Source organism: Miscanthus floridulus, chromosome 2, assembly GCF_019320115.1.
Source record: "Miscanthus floridulus cultivar M001 chromosome 2, ASM1932011v1, whole genome shotgun sequence".
Classification (NCBI taxonomy): domain Eukaryota; kingdom Viridiplantae; phylum Streptophyta; class Magnoliopsida; order Poales; family Poaceae; genus Miscanthus; species Miscanthus floridulus.
In genome coordinates this window covers 163,394,435-163,418,054 of record NC_089581.1, presented here as the reverse complement: position 1 = coordinate 163,418,054, position 23,620 = coordinate 163,394,435, and the positions used below count along the sequence as shown (strand labels likewise).

Below are 23,620 nucleotides of genomic sequence, written 5' to 3'. Positions count from 1 at the left end.
CCCAACAATTAGTGCTCTGAAAGCACTGATAACAGTATGGCATTTGTTATCTGAATGGCAGTTAACTTAGCCTACGTACTAGTTCACATTATAGTAGCAAGACTGAAGATAATATTACCTGTTGAGTCTGAGATCTTGGACAAGCGATACGACCAAGGTTCTGGTAAATATGCCTTTGTACCTTTTCTTTAAAACGCAAAGTGGAAAGGACCTTGCTGCGCCATGAGAGCACAGAACAGCAGCCTGATTTTTTTTTATTGAAAAACGCAACCGCCGGTATAGATCTTCGTCCTTACAAAAGAGAGAGAATAGATGCCTTAGAGACCCCTACTAAGCTCAAGTGTTGAGCCCTGGCAGTTTTTCATTAAGAAGAGAAAACAGGAAAATTGACATCCAAATTCAAGCCAAGAGAGAATTTGAAGCTACGCTCACTTCCTGAGCCCCTTGAGTTTGCAACAACTTTCTCCTGTGTGATAGAGTAGTGCTCAACTGCTCATGCTCTTTGGTTAAAAAAAATACAACACGCAGTTGAACTCGCATTTTACATTTTTTTACATCACCTAGTGTTCATTCAGTCATTCTCAACAAAAATGGTGTCACCTGTTTGTACATTTTTTTACATCACCACACTCGCTAACCAAAGTAGCATAGCAAGTCTATTGAGCAGTGACATGCTGCAAGATGGGTATAGATACAAACTAATAATATCAATCTAATGGAAGATTACATGGTGAGAACGAATAGGCATAAACTATGTGATTGGTACTCAGACCTTATTTGGGATAAAAAAAATGAAAGCTATTATAGGATGATCTCCTCTTGGACACTGACATTGAGAGTTTTATTTGGGAGCACGATGCTGTTAACTACAACTACTTCATCTTCAACATCAACTGCTTCACCTGTGTTAAGATAGGATGTCAATTCCAGAAACGAAATTTTCACCCAAAAAAAAATGTGGAAGGCAACAGCAAATCGTGAAGTTTGGGTCTTACCAAGAATAGTAATGCCAAGTTTGGCATTGTGATCACCTTCGCCCTGAATTCAGAACAAAAGTTTCATTACATGAAGCCAGCTGATGTGCCAAGAAAAAGAGTAGACCATGCAGGCATGCACAGTCTCACCGATTTTGACTGTCATAACTAAACTATTTGCATTCAAATGTCACCATGGAATGTATTAGGTTTGCAATTGGAACTATCAAACTTCGATTCAAGAAAACTAGATGTGCTGAACTGTTCAGATTTCAGAAGCATAACCTTGGCAGAGAAAAAATTAACAATGTAACACTAGGACATTGCTCATGCAGTCATGCTGCTTGAATTGAACTTGACAAAGAGTCATAAGGCAAAGTTTTTAAGCTTCATACAGAATGAGGATTCATTAAATTTGAAGTGAATAAAATGAAATGGTAAAGAGAAAAGCTTGCCTGTACACGTGACCATTTTCCAATGGATGACTTCCACCCCACAATTGAATGTATAACAACAGCATTTTCCTGATACACAAACAAAAAAGAAAGAGAATACAACAATGAGATATTCATGTTCCTAAATGAGGTTTATCACTTCGTACAGAGACAGAAAACCAACCATAATTTCAACATCATCCAGGATTATGCAATTGATAAGCCTGGCACCTGCTCCAACGCGCGCATTTGCTGATATAGAGACATTGGGGCCAATCTGTTTATAGAGTTACATGATTAGTTACATTTTGTTTCTTAAATAGATTCCTCTATTAAAAGCTTTAAGCACTTCATTGTCAGTCAACAACAACCACCAACTGAGTATGATCCATCATAATCTGACCAAAATAGTTAGATGAAACAGACACTACCTTTGAAGTAGGATGCACCTTGGCAGATGGATGGATATACACATCGCCAACAATAGTGGCAGTTCTTTTGCCATCTCCTGAGGCTAAAAGATGAGGAGAGGTACGGCGGAACTGAGAAAGATATAACCCAGAGCATCTCAAAGACATCCTACTCAAGATGAAGAAATGATTTGTCAGAAATTCCAATATATTACAAAAAAACATGAAAAAAAAATCTGTATACCCTGGGGTTTTGATCTGTTCCCAAAAATCAAGCGTCTGGTATGTGTACAGCTCCTTCTTTCCCGCTCGAGGGGATAAAATGTCTTGATCTAACCTAACAAAGTCTGGTGGAAGCGCCCTGTTGATATTAAGCTTATAAGGTCTACATAATAATAATACTTTGTAGTTGAATTAATGGCAGTGCTATCAATTATATACTAGCTAGTTTCTGGAAGAATCTCCACATAATGGTGAAGAGAAAGGGGATAACTGCAGGCCAAACAAGATTTGTAAAAAACATGAAGAATATAACACAAATACATACTTGGTTGCTGAATGAAGAGCTTCAAAGCTAGATACACGCCGCAAATTTGCTGAAATGTAGCATTTAAATTTAAAGGGATTAAACTTGTGATGGTAAAATAAACTGTCAATCAAGGGGACTAGAAGACCGAGTTAGAATATCTGCTACATGTAATACATTTTAGAGCATCCACGTCAGAATTAATATTACGAATTTCAATATAGGCAAAGCAAATAAAATTTTTCCAAGTGACTTGTATCAAAAGTAAAGAAGGCATTTACATCTACTCAGTTAAGAGAAGTTGACATTTGAAGCAATAGAATAAACGAAGAATGTTTTGTTTGAAACAATAACACATGTTTCAAAGGAAAAACGTCGTAACATAACAGGGGACAATACCTCTGTCTTTTTTCTGTTTTAAGACATCCTCAATGGCGCTAAAGATATTGGGAGTAAATATATATACTCCACAATTTATGAGATCACTCACCTACATATAGATAAACTGCATTACTGCTATCAGCTATGCCAATTACTCATTGAGAGCCATTACTTCTGAAAACTGCAATCGATTTCAGAGCCAAACATGGCATGCAAAGGCTCAACTGAAAACATAGACGAGCAAATAAAGCAACAAAAAGCAGAACTGCACTCACAAAAGTCTCTGGCTTTTCCGTATAGTGTAGCAGTTCGTTTGTTTCCGGATCAGCTACCAACTCGCCAAACTGGTTTGCTGACTCTGCAGATACCTGATTAAAAGTGTTAGCATAGAATATTAAAAGTGGGATGATGTTAAGAGTAACAAATTATGCATGAGAAAGACAGGATTAATCTGCGATATTTTGGAATAGTATTAGCATACCTTGTTGACTAGTAAAGTACCCATTCCTCCATACTTTTTATGGGCCTCTACAATGACGAAAACAGTGATACATTTAGCTGTTGGTATCCAACAAGAAGCTATGCAGATGGAGTTATCTCATATCTTACAACAAAAGGTGCTTATTAAAAAGTGTAGCACTTACTATTATTGGACAAGTTTGACTTATATCTCCTATTTCTCTAATCAACAAAACTATAGGTGGAAAACAATAAAAGTTCAGATGCATATTGTGAAGCAATATAGAAAGGTGATGAAAAAAGGATTGACAAAGTATCTGGGAATAAACGGTTGATTTCTATCAATATTTCAAAAAAAAAAACTCAGAAGCTAAAATATCTGTTTCATACTCTCAATTATGTCAGAGATAGAAACCCAAGAATTTGGATGAATGAAGATGTAAAGTCTACCCTTTTGTGAAAAAGAGCTTATCGTCCAATGATAAAGTAAATCAGCACATCTAAATTATCTTTAAAACACTCTTTTGGAGTGAAGCGTCCATGTACAGAACACTTAAAATTGAAAGTGACTTATTTACCATTGATTCACATAATGGTCGATCATTTCATTGTTGTCTGTGCACTATACTAACAATACTTTAAAGCATACACTCATCACAGCACAAATTGAACAGCACAATTTTACTGACCTTACATAGAATACCGTAGATTAGAGGCGGATGCAATCTCTATTAGATGTAACCCATGAATATGCCAAAAACAAGCTACTAAAGACAAGCTCAGCTTCGGATTCAATACCAACCACTACACTTCCATTCCACTTACTCTGACTAAACCCCACCAGGGGAACAAGAACAATGTCAGACATGACCTTGATGACAAGTGGACATGCTATCATTCGTTCTAAACAGCAAAGCAAAGAAGAACCTCATGATGTTCAATTATTACACTTGCCATGCTTGTGTCTAAGATCATGAAACACCATCACCAAACTGATAAATCGAACCAACGAGATAGAAGAGTATGCTTCAGTTACTTGGCAACCTACCCAGCATGTCTGGAAGGGGGAAGCTAGAACAGACATCGCAGTTCAGCAGAACTATGTGTGACTGCAAAACGGGAAGCAAAAACAGTAACCAACTTTTAGAGGATGAAACTTTCTTCACCCAACAGGCATATCAATGTAGTAGATTCCTACAAACCCCAGCCACTGAATGTGTTATGAATAAGCACACTATTCAAAAAGATGTGGATGAAGCAATCCACTGCATTACTGCAGCTTTAGAAATATCCAATTTCCAATTCAAGCTGACAATATGGCACAAAGTCATTACCGGACTGTCTTCCATGATGTAATCTCTAAAGCTGTAGAGCCCTCCAGCTGACCCGTGAGGCTTATCCTCTCGCAGGTACCTAAAATTGGCGAGACCCTGTCAATGGCACGGCTCTGAAATCTCCCTAGCGCACCCAGCCCAACACAGCAGAAACAAACATCATCAGGGCACGAAACGAACCTGACAGGGATCCTAAGCTCGTTGGAGATAGACGAGACATAGAGCGCGAATTCCCGCTCCTCATAGAACCCGATGAGGTATATCTGTACCAGGTTGGGGATCTGCAGCAACGGGATCCAAAAGCTTGTTTCATACGAGCCGCAGACTGAACCATACAAGCACCACAATTCCACAAACGACAAGGGAGCGCAGGAATTGGTGGCTTACCCGGCTGCAGGCGAAGATGGGGTGGTGCACCATGGGCTGGCCGGCGATAGGAAAGAGCGGCTTGGGCACGTTCAGCGACAGCGGCCGGAACCGCGTCCCTGCACCCGACACCAGCACCAGAGCGAACCGATCAGACGAGAGGGCAGAGGGAGGAGGGATTCCGGGGTGGGGTGGCGCGGCGCAGATCTAGCAGCACTAACCTTTGGTGGGGCCGCCGACCATGATGACGGCGACGATGCGCTGCTCGGAGCCGGCCATGGCTGCTCTGCTTCAATTCGGCGCCGGTGGCGGAGTGGTGGGGGGAAGGGACAAGGGAGAGACGCGCGCGGGCGACGGCGTGGCGAGATTTATGGCGATGGGATGGGATTTGGAGGGGAGCGTGGACCGCGGGTCTTTTTAGCGGAGGCGAAGGCGATGCCGATCAGACGTCGGACGAGGTGAGCAACGAGGCGGGAGGAGCGTGTGTGTTGGTGTGGTGAGCGCAGCGGAGCGGAGGCGGGCGATTTCCGGGCAGTGGCCGTTCTGACTTGTGGAGGTCGTGCGCTGCGCCCGGTGGGGATCCGTGCCGCACCGGGGTGCGGGCGCGGGGTTGAACTGGCGCGGATACCCGTGGCCGAGGGGCAGAGCGGGAGCTTCATTCTATGGGTGCCGATGATAACGGTCAGGGAACGTGGCGGATGACTGAGATTGCACATAATAATTCGAGGCTTTTACACATGTGTCATTAAAAAAATTTATAATTACACATAAGTTATTAAAAAAATTGACCGCACACAGATGTCACTGCTCTAAACTTCTTTGTCTTACCAGCCATTTCGTTCGTGTTTCATTTGTTTTTCGCCGTTTGGTGTGGGATCAGCTAGTCAAATTGTCCATACTACCATCGGCGGTGGACGTGGGATTCGTCGTAGCCCAGGCTCATGTGGCGCCGCAGCGGATTGCTGCCGATGACTGTCAGCGCGTTCTCGCGCTCGTAGTAGCTGTTGTCCCGCTGCTCGCCGCCGCCGGCGTCGCTGCAGGCCTGCAGCGGAACAACGCGTCCAGCTTGATGAACGTGGCGAGGCTCCCGACGAGCTCCATCTCGAAGGAGTCCACGTCCTGGTGCACGTTGCGGTAGCCGTAGCGCACGATGCAGCGGTAGGAGCGGTGGCCTGGCGGGCCGACGCGGCCGACGAGGTAGCGCTCGGCGGGGAGCACGTGCGGCACCGTCACAGACTTAACGCAGACGAAGACCAGCACCCGATGGAACGCCGGCAGGTTGGTCACGAAGCGGGAGAAGTTGGCTGGCACGCCGGAGGTGAGGTCGGTGTAGACGAGGCCGATGCCCGGGACGCGCACCATGCCCAGCTTGTCGCCCAGCGCCAGCCACCACTCCAGGGTCACCTTGTTGTGCATGTCGTACTCGTCCTTCTTGATCATCGTGTGGTGCCACACGAACATGACGGCGAGCAGGATGAGCGCCAGGAGGATCGGCAGCCACGCGCCTTCCAGGAACTTGATCAGCGACGCCGAGAAGTAGAGCGCCTCGATGGAGCCGAAGAAGAGGAAGAAGGCGAAGGCCAGTCATGGAGACCGGTCCCAGCACAGCATGATCACCAGGGACATGAGGCACGTCGTCACCAGCATCACCGTGATCACGGCCAAGCCTGCACAACAATTCAGAAGCAAAAGTTCAGGTATATGATTGGATCAGTTTTCTGCACATGATCATCAGTGCCAGGAAAGCAAGATACTCTACTCACCAGACGCGTTTCCCATGTGCTTGGTGTTACGGAAACCAACAGTGACAACAATGCAGAGGACCATGAGGATCCAGTTGACCTCAGGGATGTATATCTGGCCATGAACTTTGTCAGATGTGTGCACGACTTTCACCCTGGGGAAGCAGCTTAGAGACTGGCTCTGGCTGATGATGGAGAACGTGCCGCTGATGACGGCCTAGCTGCCGACCACCGACGCCAAGATCGCCAGCACTAGCACCGGCCATCTTACACTCTCTGCATTCATCACAGAGGCAAAAGCCTGTGAATGTCTAAAACTCTGAAAGCGTAGTGTGATGTGAGAATAAACCAACCATGTAGTAGTGTGGCGTATCAGGAACTGCAATGTAGAATCCAATTTGGTAGCTTGCGTGAAGGTTATGGTGCTGGGACAAATAAGCAGCTTGGCCCATGTATCCCAGGATCAGTGAAGGGTACATCAAAGAAGTGAAAGCAAGCTGAAAAAAAGGACATACTTCATCAATTCAGAGTTCAGATTTACTTACACACTAAGGCTTTGTTTGGATGCACATGTATTCATCTCAATCCACATGTTTTGGAGTGGTCCATTCTAATCCACTCTAAAAGAAGTAGGGAGAAGAAAAGGCAGAGAGGTCGATCAGAAACTGAACTGAAAGTGAACCATCGTCAGCATAATTCTGACGAAGTAGCAGGCAAGGCATGGTGGACAGACAGAGAATTAAAGGTGAGCGACGCCGACTGTACGTACCAGAGATGGCGGGCGTGAGGACGCCGTCGCCGATGACCATGCAGGTGCCGATCATGACCATGACGAGCAGCGCTGTGTGCAGATTCTTGTGCTTCTCAAGCCAGGCCTTGATGCCGGACCTCCCGGCGGCCTCGGGGCGGGCGCTCCAGCCTGTAGGTGGAGAGCTCCTCGTCGGCGACCTGTCGGTTGAGGAGGAGGCTGACATTGGCGTGGCGGCATATGAGGGAGTAGAGCGCGAACGTGCCTCCTGTGGGCATGCCGGAGAGAGAAGAGATGATTGGAACAGAGCTGGCTGGTGGTGCTGCACTGTAGGGTCAGGGTGTACGCTGCAGCTAGCGGTGGCCGACGCACGTACGTACCTTCGCCGTTGTCGTCGGCGCGCAAGACGATGGTGACGTACTTGAGGAGCGGGATGAGGGTGAGCGTCCAGTAGACGAAGGAGAGGGCGCCGTAGATCTCCTCGTTGCCCTCCGAGTGCGTGATGTCCTCAGCGAAGGTGCTCTTGTACACGTACAGCGGCGAGATACTAAGGTCGCCGTACACCACGCCGAGGCTCTGGTACGCCGGCAGAAGCAGCGTCCGCCACGGCTCCCTCTGCAATCAAAACAACCACAGGACGCGCCGAGGTTGCGGCAGTTGGGGGTAATATGGACAATTTCACTGGCCTGTCCCACGTCAAACGGCGAAAAACAAACGAAACACGAACAGAATGGCTTATAAGGCAAAGAAGTTTAGAGCAGTGGCACCTGTGTGTGGTTAATTTTTTTAATGACTTGTGTGTAAGTACAAACTTTTTTAATGGCACACATTTAAAAGCCTCTGATAATATCCCAGCTGGAGTTTGGGATATTCCGGCGGGAGTACTCTGTTAGAGTTGGACGAAGGCGAGATCTGGAAAAACACTGGATCTGGATGGTACTGTACGATTTGAGCAAGGAATTCATGTGATGATGCGCACTTGGGAACCGTAACCATTGGTTAAGCAAAAGTTCTCCATTTGTAGACGTCGATGACACATTTTTCTCGGCACTAGTTGAGTGCCCGGGTATACATAGAATCTCATGATATATTAGCGATCAAATATTAATCATGTTTGTGAAAAGCAGTACATGATTGCAAATACATATAAACATGAGGCACTGTACCTCTGGTTCAGGAAAAAGCATCGCTGATCCTAGTTAGAAACTTAGAACTAACTCAGATGCGCCATGTGTTAGTTTTGACTCCAGAACAAGCACAGGCAAACACCCAACCAGCGCCGGGGGGGGGGGGCACTCGGCGCAACCCTTGCGGATTAGTTTGCACCCAACCCTCCGTTGCAGCAGCTGCATTCTCGGCCACCAGCAGGAGAGCCGGGAAGACAACCAGACAGGTACGGGAGGTGACGGTGCTTGCTGATGGCATCCCACGCATGGATCTGTGCTAAATATAATTATCGGCAAGGTTCAGTCAACAAAAGATCAAGTTAGATCATCTAATGCCCTAAGTTCGCCATAAATTAGTGGTCAAAATTCCTAAAATGCTGGAACCGAAACTCTCACATGTGTGCAGATGCCCATTTAAAAGCGTACATGTAAAAGAACAAGAAACGGCCATAGGAAATCCAAACCTGATGATCAAGTAAACCAAGCAAAACATGGATTCACTTTGTCACTGCTCAATAAATCTGTTTTCAAATTCTGAACACATATCCTGCTATACAAAGGAGGTATAGCCACCAAAGTTCTAGATTCCCTAACCCTATATTGATCAAAGTTCGTACCCAACAGAATATCAAGTTCAATTATGCTTTAAGTTGAAATAAACCTAAAATAGAGATTATGAAGTAATGCTTAAAATACCAATCTAAATTTCAGAAACATACCCTTTTCTTGAAGGTTCCTATATTACCTGCTTTCTCCTATCACATTCAACTGATTTCACTTTTTCTGCGGTAGAAAATCAAAACTCAGGTATTTTGCATACTGCTCTTCATTGTCAACCATTTCGCAGCCCCTTGAAAGGAAAGATGGGCAATGATACAAAGACTAATGGCAAAGTTAAAACTGCTATTCTAACCAACTGAGTCGAACAGATGGAATGCTAGTGGGAAGATTCTATTCAGTATGTAGAATTACAAAAATAGTCGTGTGGAACATATCAAAATAAAAAAAATAGCCGTGGCATTTAGCTAAAGCACCAGTAGTAATGGTTAGCATGGGATCTACAGAAGTACAGGTGCATCATGTTTGAGCACCTATTTTTCTGTAATTGCAACTCTGGTTCATCAGTCCTCCGTTGTTCTCACCCGGAAACCTGAATTTTTCTTCATTACCTGCAGCAGAGATCTTGCAACAGGGCACCTTACAATAGTATGGCTAGCTTGGCTTTCTAAACCACTGATCATGAACATATCATGAAAAAATATTTCAGTTTAGAGCAATCCATATCCCAAATTAATTTTACCTCCTGTGTTCAGTTTAATTAAGTTTAGAGCTTATTCCCCTCTACGGTAGATCACAAATGCAGAAGGAAACTTGGGTACCTACTCCATTCAATGGTTGCTGGAATCTCTCGCTCTCCCGGCTTAGTTCCTTCTTCACCTCCTTCAAAATTATGCACAAAGAAAATGGAAGTAGCTAGAATTCAGGAGTTCCATAGAGACTATGAATTAAAATTAAAGCAAAACATGATGAAAAATCTGACATCAATGAGCTGCACTTCGACATGATATACTGTTGATACTGAAGGATAAATTCAAAGTTCTCTTAGTAGGCAGTAAGCTCTGTGGTACCACATTGTGATTTAAGTAATTGGATTAAAAATTATAAAATGTTTTTTTTGTGAAAACCACCAAAATGCAGTGGTACATCATTTCTCTGTATTTTTTGTTTGAAAGCTAAATCATCTAGAAAGTGTAAGCAGATTAGGAGCACAAGGCATAATACAGATTTGACTACAACCACACAACACAAATACGAATCAAGAGAGATCCAGATCAGGGGGAATGAACAGGCACGAACCGGGACGCAGAACGCTATTGACCAGCGGCGTTGGCGCGGGAGACGGCGGCGGGGGTCGTCGCCGTTTGGGGAGAAGCAGGCGTCGTCCTCTACTCTTCTGGTGGCAACGATGGTGCGGCTACGCATACGAATTTCTAGTAGAGAAAAAGGCACACCTCCAACCGTCGCGGCACTTTCCTGGACTTCTGCGGCGGTGGATGCGCCCGGCACAGCGCCGCGAGGATCCTCCTCACGGACGCGGCCACATCATCTGGATCCGCGGCCTCCAACCCGCCGCAACCCTCGCCGCTTCACCCGTTCCCGTGCAGTGCCGCTGCTGCTACCATCTCCCACCTCCTTCTCCACGGACAATGAGCACGCTGGTGGATAGAAGCATGCCGACCCAACGTCGGTGCTGGCGCTGACGACGGAGGCGACCTCGCGGGTGGCGTCCAGCGACGACAGCAGCGCGGCCCTGGCGACGGCGTGCAGGGGCTAGCGGCGTCGTGGGAGTGGGTGCGCCGTGCGGGATGGCATAGAGGCGGGCGTTGGCGGCGATGTGGGAGGCGTGGGAGATGAGCCGCATCGGAGGCGATAGAGAGAGCGGTCCGTTTTTTTTCTTTTTTTTTTTAAGGAAAAAATCTACTTAAACCCGTACCTTTTATACTGGGTCTACTTCACCCCAACTATAAAATCATCTGTTTTAGCCCCTGAACTTTCTAAAACCGTCTATTTTACCCTGAGCGGTTTTCAGCGGCGGTTTTGCTACAGTAACAGCGGTCTGCTACAGCAACGCGGGTTTGCTACAGTTCCGGTGGTTTTGAATTTTTTTTATTTATTTTCGGTGAATTTTTGAAAAATCATAGTAAATCATAGAAAAATCATAAAATGAAAAATATAATTTTATTGGACTCCACATGAGTAGATCTACACAGTGAATATATAATACGGTATGTTTTAATACAATTTTTTTTATAGCTTTAGATTAATTGGAAAATCCAATTTTATCTGTAATTAATTAGAATTTATCTATAACTAAGTTATACATAGTCCAATGAGTACGAAATTTTTACTATAGTTCAAGCATACAATAATTAGCGTACCATAAAAATTTCACCACAATTGGACCATAGAAGTTGTAGCCATGAATTATTCCAATTAATTACAGACAAAATTAGATTTTCTAATTAATCTAAGGCTACAGTAAAATATTTGTACTAAAGCATACCATATTATATATTCACTATGTAGATCTACTCATGTGGAGTCCAACAAAATTAGATTTTTTATTTTATGATTTTCTATGATTTACTGTGATTTTTCAAAGATCCACCGAAAATAAAAAAAATTCAAACCCACCATCACTGTAGTAAACCCACCGTTACTGTATCAACCTACTGTTACCGTAGCAAAACTGCTGTCAAAACCCGCCCGAGGGGTAAAATAGACGGTTTTGAAAAATTCAGGAGGTAAAACAGACGGTTTCATAGTTGGGGGGTGAAGTAGACCATGTATGAAAGGTAGGGTTAAGTAGATTTTTTCCTTTTTTTATATTCGGAGGCCGCGTGGGCGTTCCATTTTTTTCGAGCGACACGATTAGGGGCAGGAGGCCGATTAGTTTTGCCGAGACGATAACATTCGGTTCTTTTTAGTAGTAGAGATAAATAAAATTGCAGCAGTGGGACCAATACTATTTTTTCTTGTCTTAAGCTAAAAGTACGTCTCAAGCGGAAGCATATACATATTTTTCTTCTGAATTCAATAATTCAATAAAATCATTCATCTGTAAGGGGTGTCTGGCGCGGCTCCTCCCGAGGGGCTCCTTCACAGGAGCCTGAGTTGTTTTGGAGGAGCCACAATTTGTGATTTCTTCAGAATGTCTTCGGCTCCTCTATTTTTTATTGAAAAAAACGGTTCTTCTAGAAAAACGTTTGGCAAGGCTACTCTAGAGGAGCCAAAGCCGGAGAGGGGCTTTGTCAAACAGGCCCTAAGCAGTGTGCTAGCGGTGCCTAGAACGAAAAGTGATCCACCTAAGAGAATTGCATCACTCATTTTGAACTGCAGTGGTAGATATTGCTGGCTAGATTCCACGATACAAGTGAAATAGATAAACACTAATGGCCCTGTTCGGCTTACCCCATATTCGGTTTGTTCGGCTTGTTTTTTCAGCCGGAACAATGTTTTTCTCTCATAACAATTCAGGCAGAACATTATTTTTCAGCCAAGTTTCAGATCAGCGAACGAAACCAATAGCAATGATGGCCTGAGAGTGTGGGAATGAAGACCATGCATATTTTTTCATGTGTTTAGTCAACGGGCATCGAAGCTTGTACATTCATCGCTCTCAAATTCTCTAGCTTGGGCACTAGTAATTGCAGTGTACAAAGTGGTGCTCAAACACTCTGTCTGTTGGAGCACCACTCTAAGCCAAACACTATGGAGGGCCTTAGCGCCACTCTCCACACACAACACAGGAAAAAGAAGAAGGAATTACTTTTTCATTAGCTCTCTTTAGTTCATGCTAGTTTAGTTGGGAGTTATAGTTGAGTCGAACTAAGCTTGAGCTCCGAAAGTAGTCTTTAGGAGTCTAGCATAGCTATCGTATTCTTTTTTCTTTTGTAAGACATTTGAGTTTATCAATATAGTGGTTATATAGTGGTTGATCTAGGCCACAACTTTAGTTCTCTCCCAAGGCCATGTGGCACATGCTAGCATCGTGTTCAAGCTCCATGGAAAGATCTAGCTCCATGGTGGCGGGGCACTAACCACCTCATCGGCCTCCACACAACCATGATCTTCGCTGGCACCCATGGGTTGAGCCCCCTACTGTCGGTATGTGAGCCCCTTAAGCCCCTATCATTGAGGATCTTTATCATAATTGTAGCATTGTCCTCTCACATAAACTTTCTTGGCTTGATTTTGTTCTTTTTGGGTTGTAGTTATGATCATCCTTGCCAAGTTTGGGGGAGCATACGCCTACTCTTCTTCACTTGAGTCATCCCGGGTCGATCTTCTCCTTCCTGGTATTCTTACTAGCACCAAGTTTTAGAGATTGTTTAGTTCCCAAAAAGTTTTCCAAAAAGTGCTACAGTAGCCATCACATCGAATTTTGTCATACGTGCATGGAGCATTAAATGTAGACAAAAAAAACTAATTGCACAGTTTGGTTGAAAATCGCGAGACGAACGTTTTGAGCCTAATTAGTCCATGATTGAACACTAATTGCCAAATAAAAACGAAAGTGCTACAGTAGACAAATTCCCAAATTTCACGAACTAAACAGAACCTTAAGACAAGATTCGTGTTAATGGAGGAGTCTCCGATCTCTCCATAAAGAGACAACTCATGTGCTTTAATCTTACTCACCACTTCATACAGTATCCTGATATCCATACGGTCGAGATTCTTCTCAGGAAGAATCCGGAAGTATAAGGATGCACTGTTGATGTTCTTTGTTTTTTTTTCAAATAATAGAACTATACGTTTTTAAAGGAGTTTGTATGTTTACGGCTTTTTTTTAGTTTGCACTGCTCCTATATATTTGTCTGTCTCGGATCCCATGGACAAAGGGCTTATTCGCTTGAACTTATCGGCCGGCTTATTAGCTAGAATCTATAGTATTTTTCTCTCACAATAAAACAGCTTCAACCGGTTTATCAGCCAGCTTTAATACCAGCCGAACAAGCCCAAATTGTTTTACAGCAAGAGGTCAGGTGGACTAGACCGTAGCGTCACCCAGAGAAACAAAATTGGCCAGCACGGCTGCCCGTGCGATGTGCTCACTGCCTAAGCAACCAGCAGAACCTTCAGCTTGTTGCCGGACAAAATGTGACAAACTTGTTAGCACCAAACCCAAGCAAGAACGGAGACACGCATAGTATGCTGTATTGCTCAAGCTCATGCGGACATGCCGGAGCAGCAGAGGTACTTCAGCGCGGAGCCAAGCGCCACCGACAGACACCACCACAGGACAAAACTTCAACGCGGCCGTCAGCTGCAGCCTGTGCGTGGCGTGGCGCTGGGTCACTGGCAGGCTAGCATGGCAGCATGGGTGGATCAGCAAGGCCTGTTATATTCTTTAGATCGTTTAGGTGTAGATTCAGTGGGTGAGTTCTTTTCTATTTGGGATAATTAGTGACTTAGAAATTTAGAGGGAGTAGGAGACAGAGAGAGAAAGGGAAATGTAGGAACATCTGACCGTCGGAGAGATTGAAGGAGCTCCCTGTCTTTGGCTAGTTCGTCGGTGATGATCTGCGCTAGGGCAGCGACGGGCGATGAAGTAGCGGTGGAGACCGACGGTGGTGGTAAAGATAGTGGCGCTTCCCGCCGCTGGCAGTGCCACCCTCTGGATCGGATTAGGGTTAGGACCGTGGGGCTGTGGCGGCGGTGAACCTCATACCCAGAGCTGTTTGCCCCACCTCCTCTTTATAGGCACTGTGCGACGGGTTCCACTAGCCACTAGATGGCTGGACGTCCCCGATCAGGACGCGGTCAAGGGGTCCGTCTCGACCGTTGGGTCAAGACGGATAAGATCAATTCTAACATTCTCCCCCTTGATCTTAACTCATACTTTAACTTTAAACTTTGACTTTAATCCCTTTCACTTTTATTTGTTCCATCATAGATTAGTGCATAGAGCATGCTTCATCGTCACGGTCAATCGCCGATAGACTTAACAGCTACAATACACATCTCTGTTCTGAAACAGATTCTTTAACTTTGGGCCCTTTGTTGTCCAGAAATCATAGGCTATACCACAAACTCATGTCGACTGTGTGTTCTCCAAACACACTGGGTGGTAAGCCTTTTGTACGCGGATCCGCAAGCACTTGCTTGTTACTTATATGTTCAATACTTTTAGTATGATTCCGGACTTTCTCCTTCACAACGTACAACTTTAACGTCAATGTGTTTGGCAGCACACTTGACCCGTTGTTATAGGAGCGAACTACTTAAATGGTTATTGCTGTTGTATACCATTATCAATTCCGGGTATAAGTTCTTTTAACCATTTTGCCTGTCCTTAAGCCTCATAACAAGCTATACCATGGGTATGCATCTTTGATGACACCATAACTATTTCTTTGGAGCTTTTTCACAATAAAATTCCAACTGCGAGTGTTAGCTACTATGTGGGTTTCACTAAACATCTCGTCAAAATTTAACTTTTGTACCCACAACTATTTGAGAGTACTTATTCTTTCTTACTCACCATGAGGCCTATAAATCTTTGCACAATTGCAAAACATTCTCAACTCCATTTCAGTGATCTATATCTAGACTGGACTTCTGCCAAAAACATCCCGGATATATAAACTGTGTCAGGGTAAGTTCTTGCTTATAAGCATTCAGTAAGCTTCCAACAGCTAAAGCATATATGACGTCCATTTGATCGATCTCACATTTATTCTTGGAACACTGAAAGTTCCGAAAACTATTACCCTTGACTATAGGAACAGGCGCAGGTTTATTCACATATATATACTTTATTTCTTTAGAATCTTCTCTAAGTATACACTTGAGATAGTTCTAATACCCCTTTTTTTTTATCTCGGTAAGTTCCAATTCCTAGAACGAATGATGCTTTACCAAGACCATTCTCATTGAAACTTGAGGACAAGAACTGCTTCTTCTCCAACAGTAGATTAACACCACTACTAGCGAGTAAGGTGCTACCCACATGTAGGATTAGGAAAATAAATTTCCCATGTTTAAACTTTACATAAATACAATTGTCCTCTACATTCTCTTTAAAACCTAAACTTTTTTATTGTACTGTCAAACTTCAAGAACCACTGTCTTAAAGCTTGCTTTAATCCATAAATGGATTTTTAGGCAACATCCCTTACGTTCTTTTCTGACAAAACATTTTGAGTTATGTCATGTAAACTTTTTCATACAAATCCCCATTGAGGAATGTGTCTTTACATTTTTCTGATGTAACTGTAAATCGTAATGTGCCACTAACACCATTATGATTCTAAAAGAATCCTTACATGCTCATTATAATCTATTCCTTCTCTTTTAGTAAATCATTTCGCCACAAGTGGCGCTTTATAGCTTTCCATATTCCCTTTTGGGGTCACATTTGTCTTGCAGACCCATTACATCCTACTATTTTGGCTCCATTGAGAATTTCTTCTAAGTCCCAAACATCGTTGGTATTTATCGATTTTATTTCATCTTCCTTTGCTTCTTGCCATTTAGACGAGTGAACGTCTCTCATGGCTTCTTCAAATGAGGTGGAATCACTCTCTATTTGAATTTCTTTCTTAACTTTTACTTCTTAGTCACCAGAAATATCTGATTTTCTTATTCTTTGAGACTTTCTGGAGCCTCATGGCACTTCTTTCATATGGGGCTATTATTACTCTTCATTGCCAAAAAGGCAATTGTTCTATAGCCTCCTGTATCACAAGATCCTTGTTTACTTATTCATCTTCTTTAAGTATGTCATACAACATCAACATGTATTAAGCAATTTGTTGCTCTAAAACATTGTAGTGGATATGTAATCCCACTTCTATTCAAGCTTTAGGTATCTACATACCATGCTCCCCCAGATTACTCCACCTTCTTTAAAGATGGTGTATCTTTAAATTTCTTATTTTGGGTTTAATCTTTCAAAACTTGAATGGTGCTTTAAGCACCGCCTTAATAACTTTGAGACTCGTCCAGTATGAATACTAGCCGACTATGCTATCTTTCTATCAGAACTGTAAAAGGTCCAGGAATTTAGCTATTTCTTTACTTTAGGGGTATCATTATTATGACCGTCTTACTCCCTCAACGATCATATTCATCTTTTATAGATCACTTTTACCTTCAATGCATAGTATGCATTGCATTATCTGAAGTATGAGAAAGTATCTTTCTTAATTAATCTTACATTTCTCCCCCTCGAAATGTGGTATGAACTTTTCTACCACAATTTTCAAAACATTCAGAACTCTTGTGAATGAGGAAACTTTGATTACTTACTTTATCCACATGATTACATCATGCAAACAAAATTCGTATGGGAGTACATTTTCCTCATTACACTTCAAAACTCAACATAGTCTATTATCTGCAAGTCACACTTGCATATCATTCTTATCTTTTGGTTCACATGTAACTTTCTTTTGTTCTTAAACTCGTTGAGTACTTAATGACCATGATACAATCAGAGTGTACGGTCAATACTAGGATAGCATAAGAGCTATCACAAACTTCTCTCCATGTGCGGGATATTTCTTTAGAGCACATGAGTCATCACATCCTCCTCCCGCCATGCGGGATAAGTACTATGCCAAACTCTCCCGCCATGGAGGATTGGTTAACATATGTACTATGCCAACTTTACCCCGCCATGCAGGTATTTTCTCAAACTTTTCCCGCCATGCAGGTACTATCACAAACTTTTTTCCCATCATGCGAGATAATTCCCTTGAACAGACATAATTGCTAGGATTGGCTCATGTTCAATCATCAAATTCAGAAATAAATCCGAATATTCTTTAACACACATGTGTAATCCAATGTTAGTCAAATTAAATATTTATATGACTTTTACAACTCTCATAAGTGAAACTGAAAATAAATTCTTCTTCAGAGAGTACATAAAAGACATTTCTCAATGAAGACTCTCATTGATCTATCTCTTTTCTTGGATCAATATCCTAGAATTCTTTTCTTTTGAAGCCATTCTTTAAAGAGAACACAGTTCCTTAAGCAATGATATTCTTTCATACATAACTTGTCCTTAGGCATTTCATCATCTGAGTCATAAGTACCCAGCTCATTTCTCTTACTGCCTTCAAGAATGAAAGCATGGAGGTCTTTTGTCTGAAAACATATTCAACAATAATGCTCATTAAACTTTGAAATCTTTATGTTCTATTCTATATCACCGTTGGGCAGAAATAGAATAAAACATCATTCTTCTACATTAATTCCACATCACCGTTGGGCAGAAATAGAATTAACGTATAGAAATTCAATAATCTTGAAAACATAGAACTGCTCCTCAAAATTAAATTCTCCCGTTGGTTCGAATTTAATTAGAAGATAATCAACTTCATTGCAGCGGAAACATAAAAATACATTTCTCTAGTTTAAGAGCATTCCTTGATATTTATCTTTTCTCTAAAAAATTGGTCACTTTGATACAAAATTCATCAGAGATTTAAACTTTATACATAAAACTCATAGAATTATAATATTGTTATCATCAACGTTGGTCAGAAAATAACAATACCATAATTTAACTTTAAACTATCAACCGACTATTCCTCCAATTAAAATTTTCCCGTTGGTTCCAATTTTAACCGGAGGATCAACTTTTCATTATTTATTGAATAACTATAACTGCTCTTCAAATTAAATTCTCCTGTTGGTTTGAATTTAATGAGAAGATAATATTCTTTAACTTTGTAGCGGCAGCATGAAAAGTTCTTAAAAATAATACTAATTCAGAAGCATTTTTACTTTACTCATCTGTTCTCTAAACAAATTATCACGTTGGATCAAATTTGAGTAGAGATAAAACATTTAAACTTAACTTTATTCATTCAAAATAGCTTCTGAAAAAAAAACTGAAAACATCTCCTTGTTCATTTGGCCTGGAGGCCTGCTTGGCCCGAAGGCCTGATCGCTTGTTCGGCCCAGCAGCCGCTCGCGCAGCGCGCACCCGCGCCTAGGCCGCAACCTGGGCCTGGGCCGGGAAAGTGGCATCCTGCCTAGGCCACTGAGTGGCCCGATCATTCCACGCCGTCGGATCAAATCCGACGGCCGTCCGGCCGTTTCGCCTGATCAAAACCCTGCCGCGGCCGGCCTCCCTCTGAACCCTAGGCTCATTTCTTTCTCCCCTTCTCTCTCGCGCGTCTCTCTCTCTCAGCAGCGCGCCGCACACGAGCAACAGCGAGCCACACCGGAGGAGAAAATGAAGACGGCGCCACCGTGGGCCCTCTTGCCGGCGAGCACGCTCCCCGTCGGGAGAGCGCGCCGCCGTCAAGCGGCTCTGTGTCGGCGCCCTGTACCCGTACCCACGCGGATGTATCTTAGCAACGAACACCGGCGCGGTCCGGTCTTTCCCGCACGACGGCGGAGATGGTAGCGGTGAGGTAAGCCACCGGCCTTGCTTTTCCCTTTCCTCGTTTCTGCTTGTTTGGATCTTGCTTGCTCTTCTCGGTTTTGACCGATTAGGATGGGGATCAAGTTAGGGTTAGGGTTTCGGGTTAGGGATTCACCCTTTTCTTCTTCTCCCCCGAGTCTGTAGCGGGTTAGGGTTCGGATCTCATCATTTTTTTTGAATCCGAGCCCTCTGTTTCCATCTTCACCCAGTTAGGGTTAGGGTTAGTGAAACCCCTAGTCTGTATGCTCAGATTCGAAAGGATTTAATCCGTTCTTTTTCTTTTCTATTCTTTTGATTCTCTTCCCGCACGTCAGCAAGCCGGCGGCGGGTGCTCCATCCCGCGTGAGGCGGTAGTGACAGCAGCGGGGAAGCCCTGGTAAGACTTCCCCGGACCGTCCAATTTCTTTAGGGTTAGGGTTACATTTTCTCCGAACCGAAGTTCGTTTCTCTTTCTTTTCTTTCTTCTTTTCTTTACCCCGATCTAAATCACACGCCTAGGGAATTGGCTCTGATACTATTTGGGATAATTAGTGACTTAGAGATTCAGAGGGAGTAGGAGACAGAGAGAGAGAAAGGGAAATGTAGGAACATCTGACCGTCGGAGAGGTTGGAGGAGCTCCCTGTCTTCGGCTAGTTCGCCGGTGATGATCTGCGCTAGGGCAGCGACAGGCGATGAAGTAGCGGTGGAGACCGGCGGTGGTGGTAAAGGCAGTGGCGCTTCCCGCCGCTGGCAGTGCCACCCTCTGGATCGGATTAGGGTTAGGACCGTTGGGCTGTGGCGACGGTGAACCTCGTACCCAGAGCCGTTTGCCCCCCCCTTCTCTTTATAGGCACTGTGCGACGGGGGCCCACTAGCCACTGAATGGCTGGACGTCCCCGATCAGGACACGATCAAGGGATCCGTCTCGACCGTTGGGTCCAGACGGATGAGATCCATTCGCCGACGCGGCAGGCGAGCAAATGAGCGAATTTTTTTTGATGCAGCTCGCGAGCTGCACGGCCCGTACAGAGAATTCCGTGATCGGACCCCGACGGCGCGGGGCATCGAGAGGAGTACGCGTGTACCAATTGAGGCCCAAGCCGCCCAACGCTGCTGTTGCCGGTGCTCCTGCTACGCCAACGACTAAGAGCAAGGCTAATAATATAGCCGGCTTGCTGGCTGTAAGGTTCCTTGCAGCCTTCTCTCAGCCCACTTATATAGTAGTTGGCTCTTTACAGTTAATACATGGCCCACTTGTCTCTCTCACAAACTTTCTTGGTTCTTGTGCCCAAGCCGGCTGTAAGCTTACAGCCCGCTTCTTCTCTCTCTCCTTCCCTCTCTCCTCCACCTCAGCATTTAGTTGGCTTACAGCCTGCTATTATACTTGCTCTAACGAACGGAAAGAAAATGATGGCACAGACGTGAATCCAAAAGCACCGTGCTTTACTGCCCACCCCTCTCAATGCCGCATTTCCTCGCATTTATCCAAATTTCCTACCATTCCCGGACGGAACATTACAAATTCGAACTCAAATGACAGCGAGGAGAATCGAACAGTCAAGAGTGTGCATTGCCATCCCACACTGAATGTAGCATCCACCGACATTTATCCACATTTCCTACCATTCCGATTTCCTGGCGGGTGATGATCTGATCCGGACGTTGGAATTCAAATTCAAATGGGAAAAAAAGGAGAAACAATTGGTCAAAGCAAATGAGCATGCATATACGACCCGCCACCTGGATGGAACAATTGCTGATTTAGGCTGGCTAAAATCAACAAACGAATAGACTGAACGCTAGTACAGGATAACAGGTGCCACCAACCGATGATGGGTTTTGTTTGCCGTTTCGTTGTCGAGTGCCATCTCATCGCATCGCACTTCCCTTTCTTGAAGCCACCGCAACCAACACCCGAACAAATCCTCAATTACAACGACGCACCACCCTCCACCGCTTTAAAATCCCCGCAGCCACCGAACGGATCGAGCTCCCCCACCTCGCCCCCCGTCCTACTCCTCCGTCCGACTCCGACCCTAGGGTTTCCATCCAGCTCTTCCGGAAGCTTCCAAAAATGGCCACCGACGAGCCCGCCCCGGCTCCGGCCGCCGTCGCTCCATCCCCGGCCGGGGGCGACCACTCCCCGGCCTTCTCGTTCAGCATCTGGCCGCCGACGCAGCGCACGCGCGACGCGGTGGTGCGGCGCCTCGTGGACACGCTCGCGGGGGACACCATCCTCTGCAAGCGCTACGGCGCCGTGCCGGCCGCCGATGCCGACCCCGCGGCGCGCGCCATCGAGGCCGAGGCCTTCGACGCCGCCGCCGCCACGGGAGGCGCCGCCGCCACCGTGGAGGAGGGGATCGAGGCGCTGCAGTTCTACTCCAAGGAGGTGAGCCGCCGCCTCCTCGAGTTCGTCAAGTCCCGCTCCGCGGACGCGAAGGCCGACCCGCCGTCCGAGGAGGCCCAGCCCCCTGCCGCGCCCGAGGCCGAGGCCGCGGCGTGAACGCCGGACAGCCATTCGTTCCGTTTCTATTTCCTTAGATGAGATGAGTTGCATCTTTAATTTGTGTGGCGACTGCAGCCTGTGTGTCTTACGTCTGAGTTTGTATGACTTGAATGTTAGTTGTTTGCGCACATCTATGCAATTCTTGTTCTTCCATGAATACCTCTGTTTTAGTGCGTCCTCTTATTTTTCTTCTTGCAATCCCTGCCTCTGATCAATGATTGTGTTCCGTTTGCTGTGACGCGCATGCATCCAGATAGAGTATAACCCAATGTTGTGCCCTGCCCGCCGCTGACCCTGAGGTTTGCAAATCAGGAAGCCTCGAGTGATGGCCAAATTGGTCCGAATTAACAAGCAATAAGAATCCCCCCATCTTCAAGCCACATTTTTATTTCGTAACTGTCATCGTTGATTTGAAATCTGATCATGGGTCATATATACAGTTCAGTATGAATCCTCAGCGATCAAATGCCTATATCACAATCTTCTGTGTAATATCTCGGATGAAGATGAAACGAATCACTGAAATGTGGGCGTTCCCTGGCAAAACGTATGCAAAAGATAAACTATCTAAATGTTAAATGTGAAACTACGATTTTGCTATCTCTACCTCTACCGCAAAAGAAGTTATACAACCTAGGTTTCAAACCTATCAACTAGTCTATCATTAAGCTAGAAAGTAAAGCACACACTAAGATTACAATGTAAATGCGGAAGCTAAAGAGTATGGTAGAGATATGCAAACTCCCGTCGATGATTCCGGTATTTTTATCGAGATATCAAAAAACGTCCAAGCTTAGTCCTCGTTGGAGCTTCTTGCAAGGAATTTCTCACAAGGGCTAAGCTCCCGGTTGGGTAACTCCGTGGATAGCTTCGGGTCTTCCCCACGCGCAAGTGGGTCTCCGACGTGCCTTCCGGCAAGGCTCTTTCGGATGCTCCCGTCGTCTTCACTATCAAGCTTCCGGCAGAACAGCCGCGAGTCTTGTTCCCTTAGGTACACGGTGGCGGCCACACCACAAACGCGGTTGGTGTGGTTTCGCAAGACTACAAGCCCCTCCGATGTACAACAATGGTGCGCGCAAGCACTGAGTGGTAAGATGTGTGCAAACCTCACTGAACACTAGACTTAAACCTAGAGCAAGCGCATAAGCGGTGGTCTAATCAATCTAAGCACTTCGCAAAGCACCTACGCTAATTACCTAATGAATCACTAAGCACTATATAAGTGAATATCACTAAAATGGTGTATCAACACCTTTGATATGTTTCCTCACTTCTCCACTCTCAAATGGCCGGTTGGGGGTCTATTTATAAACCCCATAGAGAAAGTAGCCGGTGGGGGCGAAACCTAGCTTTCTGCTACTGACCGGACGCTGCTGTCGTCTTGACCGGACGCGTTCGGTCGTCCCGACCGTTAGAGCGCGCGCGTTGATCGGACTCTGGGCCGAGTCCGGTCTCACTCGATCGGGCACGTCCGGTCGCGCTGGCGCCGCTCTGGAACCTATCTGGACTCGATCGGACGCTGTACTTTGTGCATTCGGTCATTCAGTGCCGCTGCGTCCGATCACGCCGAAAACATTGCCGCGTCCGGTCATTGCTTTGCTCAACATCCGGTCACAACTGTTGACGCATGCTGTTGCCGAGCA

The 23,620-nt window shown here is 44.9% G+C and overlaps 2 protein-coding genes, 1 long non-coding RNA gene and 1 pseudogene across 3 annotated transcripts; 1 reads left to right on the top strand and 3 right to left on the bottom strand.

Annotated features, from left to right (window-relative positions):
* Positions 1-482: 482 nt before the first annotated feature.
* Positions 483-5,484, bottom strand: LOC136540417 (uncharacterized). The gene is made up of 15 exons (XM_066532428.1): positions 5,106-5,484; positions 4,906-5,003; positions 4,699-4,799; positions 4,519-4,597; positions 4,233-4,293; positions 3,207-3,253; positions 3,001-3,093; positions 2,744-2,834; positions 2,366-2,414; positions 2,063-2,179; positions 1,840-1,987; positions 1,593-1,685; positions 1,430-1,498; positions 996-1,038; positions 483-902 (listed from the first exon to the last, which is right to left on the bottom strand). Exons 1-15 carry the CDS (start codon positions 5,161-5,163, stop codon positions 802-804), a joined length of 1,248 nt encoding a protein of 415 aa, XP_066388525.1. The 5' UTR covers positions 5,164-5,484; the 3' UTR covers positions 483-801.
* A 184-nt stretch (positions 5,485-5,668) lies between these two features.
* LOC136535535 (probable potassium transporter 9) lies at positions 5,669-7,086 on the bottom strand (annotated as a pseudogene).
* A 2,386-nt stretch (positions 7,087-9,472) lies between these two features.
* On the bottom strand, positions 9,473-10,987 carry LOC136535536 (uncharacterized). The gene is made up of 2 exons (XR_010779011.1): positions 10,398-10,987; positions 9,473-9,980 (listed from the first exon to the last, which is right to left on the bottom strand). It is a non-coding gene; the product is annotated as an uncharacterized lncRNA (long non-coding RNA).
* Positions 10,988-21,399: 10,412 nt separating this feature from the next.
* On the top strand, positions 21,400-22,203 carry LOC136540416 (MFP1 attachment factor 1-like). Its single transcript, XM_066532427.1, has one exon. The coding sequence runs from the start codon at positions 21,546-21,548 to the stop codon at positions 21,972-21,974; it is 429 nt and encodes a 142-aa protein (XP_066388524.1). The 5' UTR covers positions 21,400-21,545; the 3' UTR covers positions 21,975-22,203.
* Positions 22,204-23,620: the final 1,417 nt, after the last annotated feature.

Excerpts from the sequence above, each read along its gene's own strand:
- LOC136540417 (XM_066532428.1), bottom strand. The coding sequence starts at position 5,163 with ATGGCCGGCTCCGAGCAGCGCATCGTCGCCGTCATCATGGTCGGCGGC. Across the intron at positions 4,598-4,698 it reads GAGCTTAGGATCCCTGTCAG|GTACCTGCGAGAGGATAAGC; the intron begins GTTCGTTTCGTG and ends CGCCAATTTTAG. Across the intron at positions 1,686-1,839 it reads AGGTGCATCCTACTTCAAAG|ATTGGCCCCAATGTCTCTAT; the intron begins GTAGTGTCTGTT and ends CTCTATAAACAG.
- LOC136540416 (XM_066532427.1), top strand. The coding sequence starts at position 21,546 with ATGGCCACCGACGAGCCCGCCCCGGCTCCGGCCGCCGTCGCTCCATCC.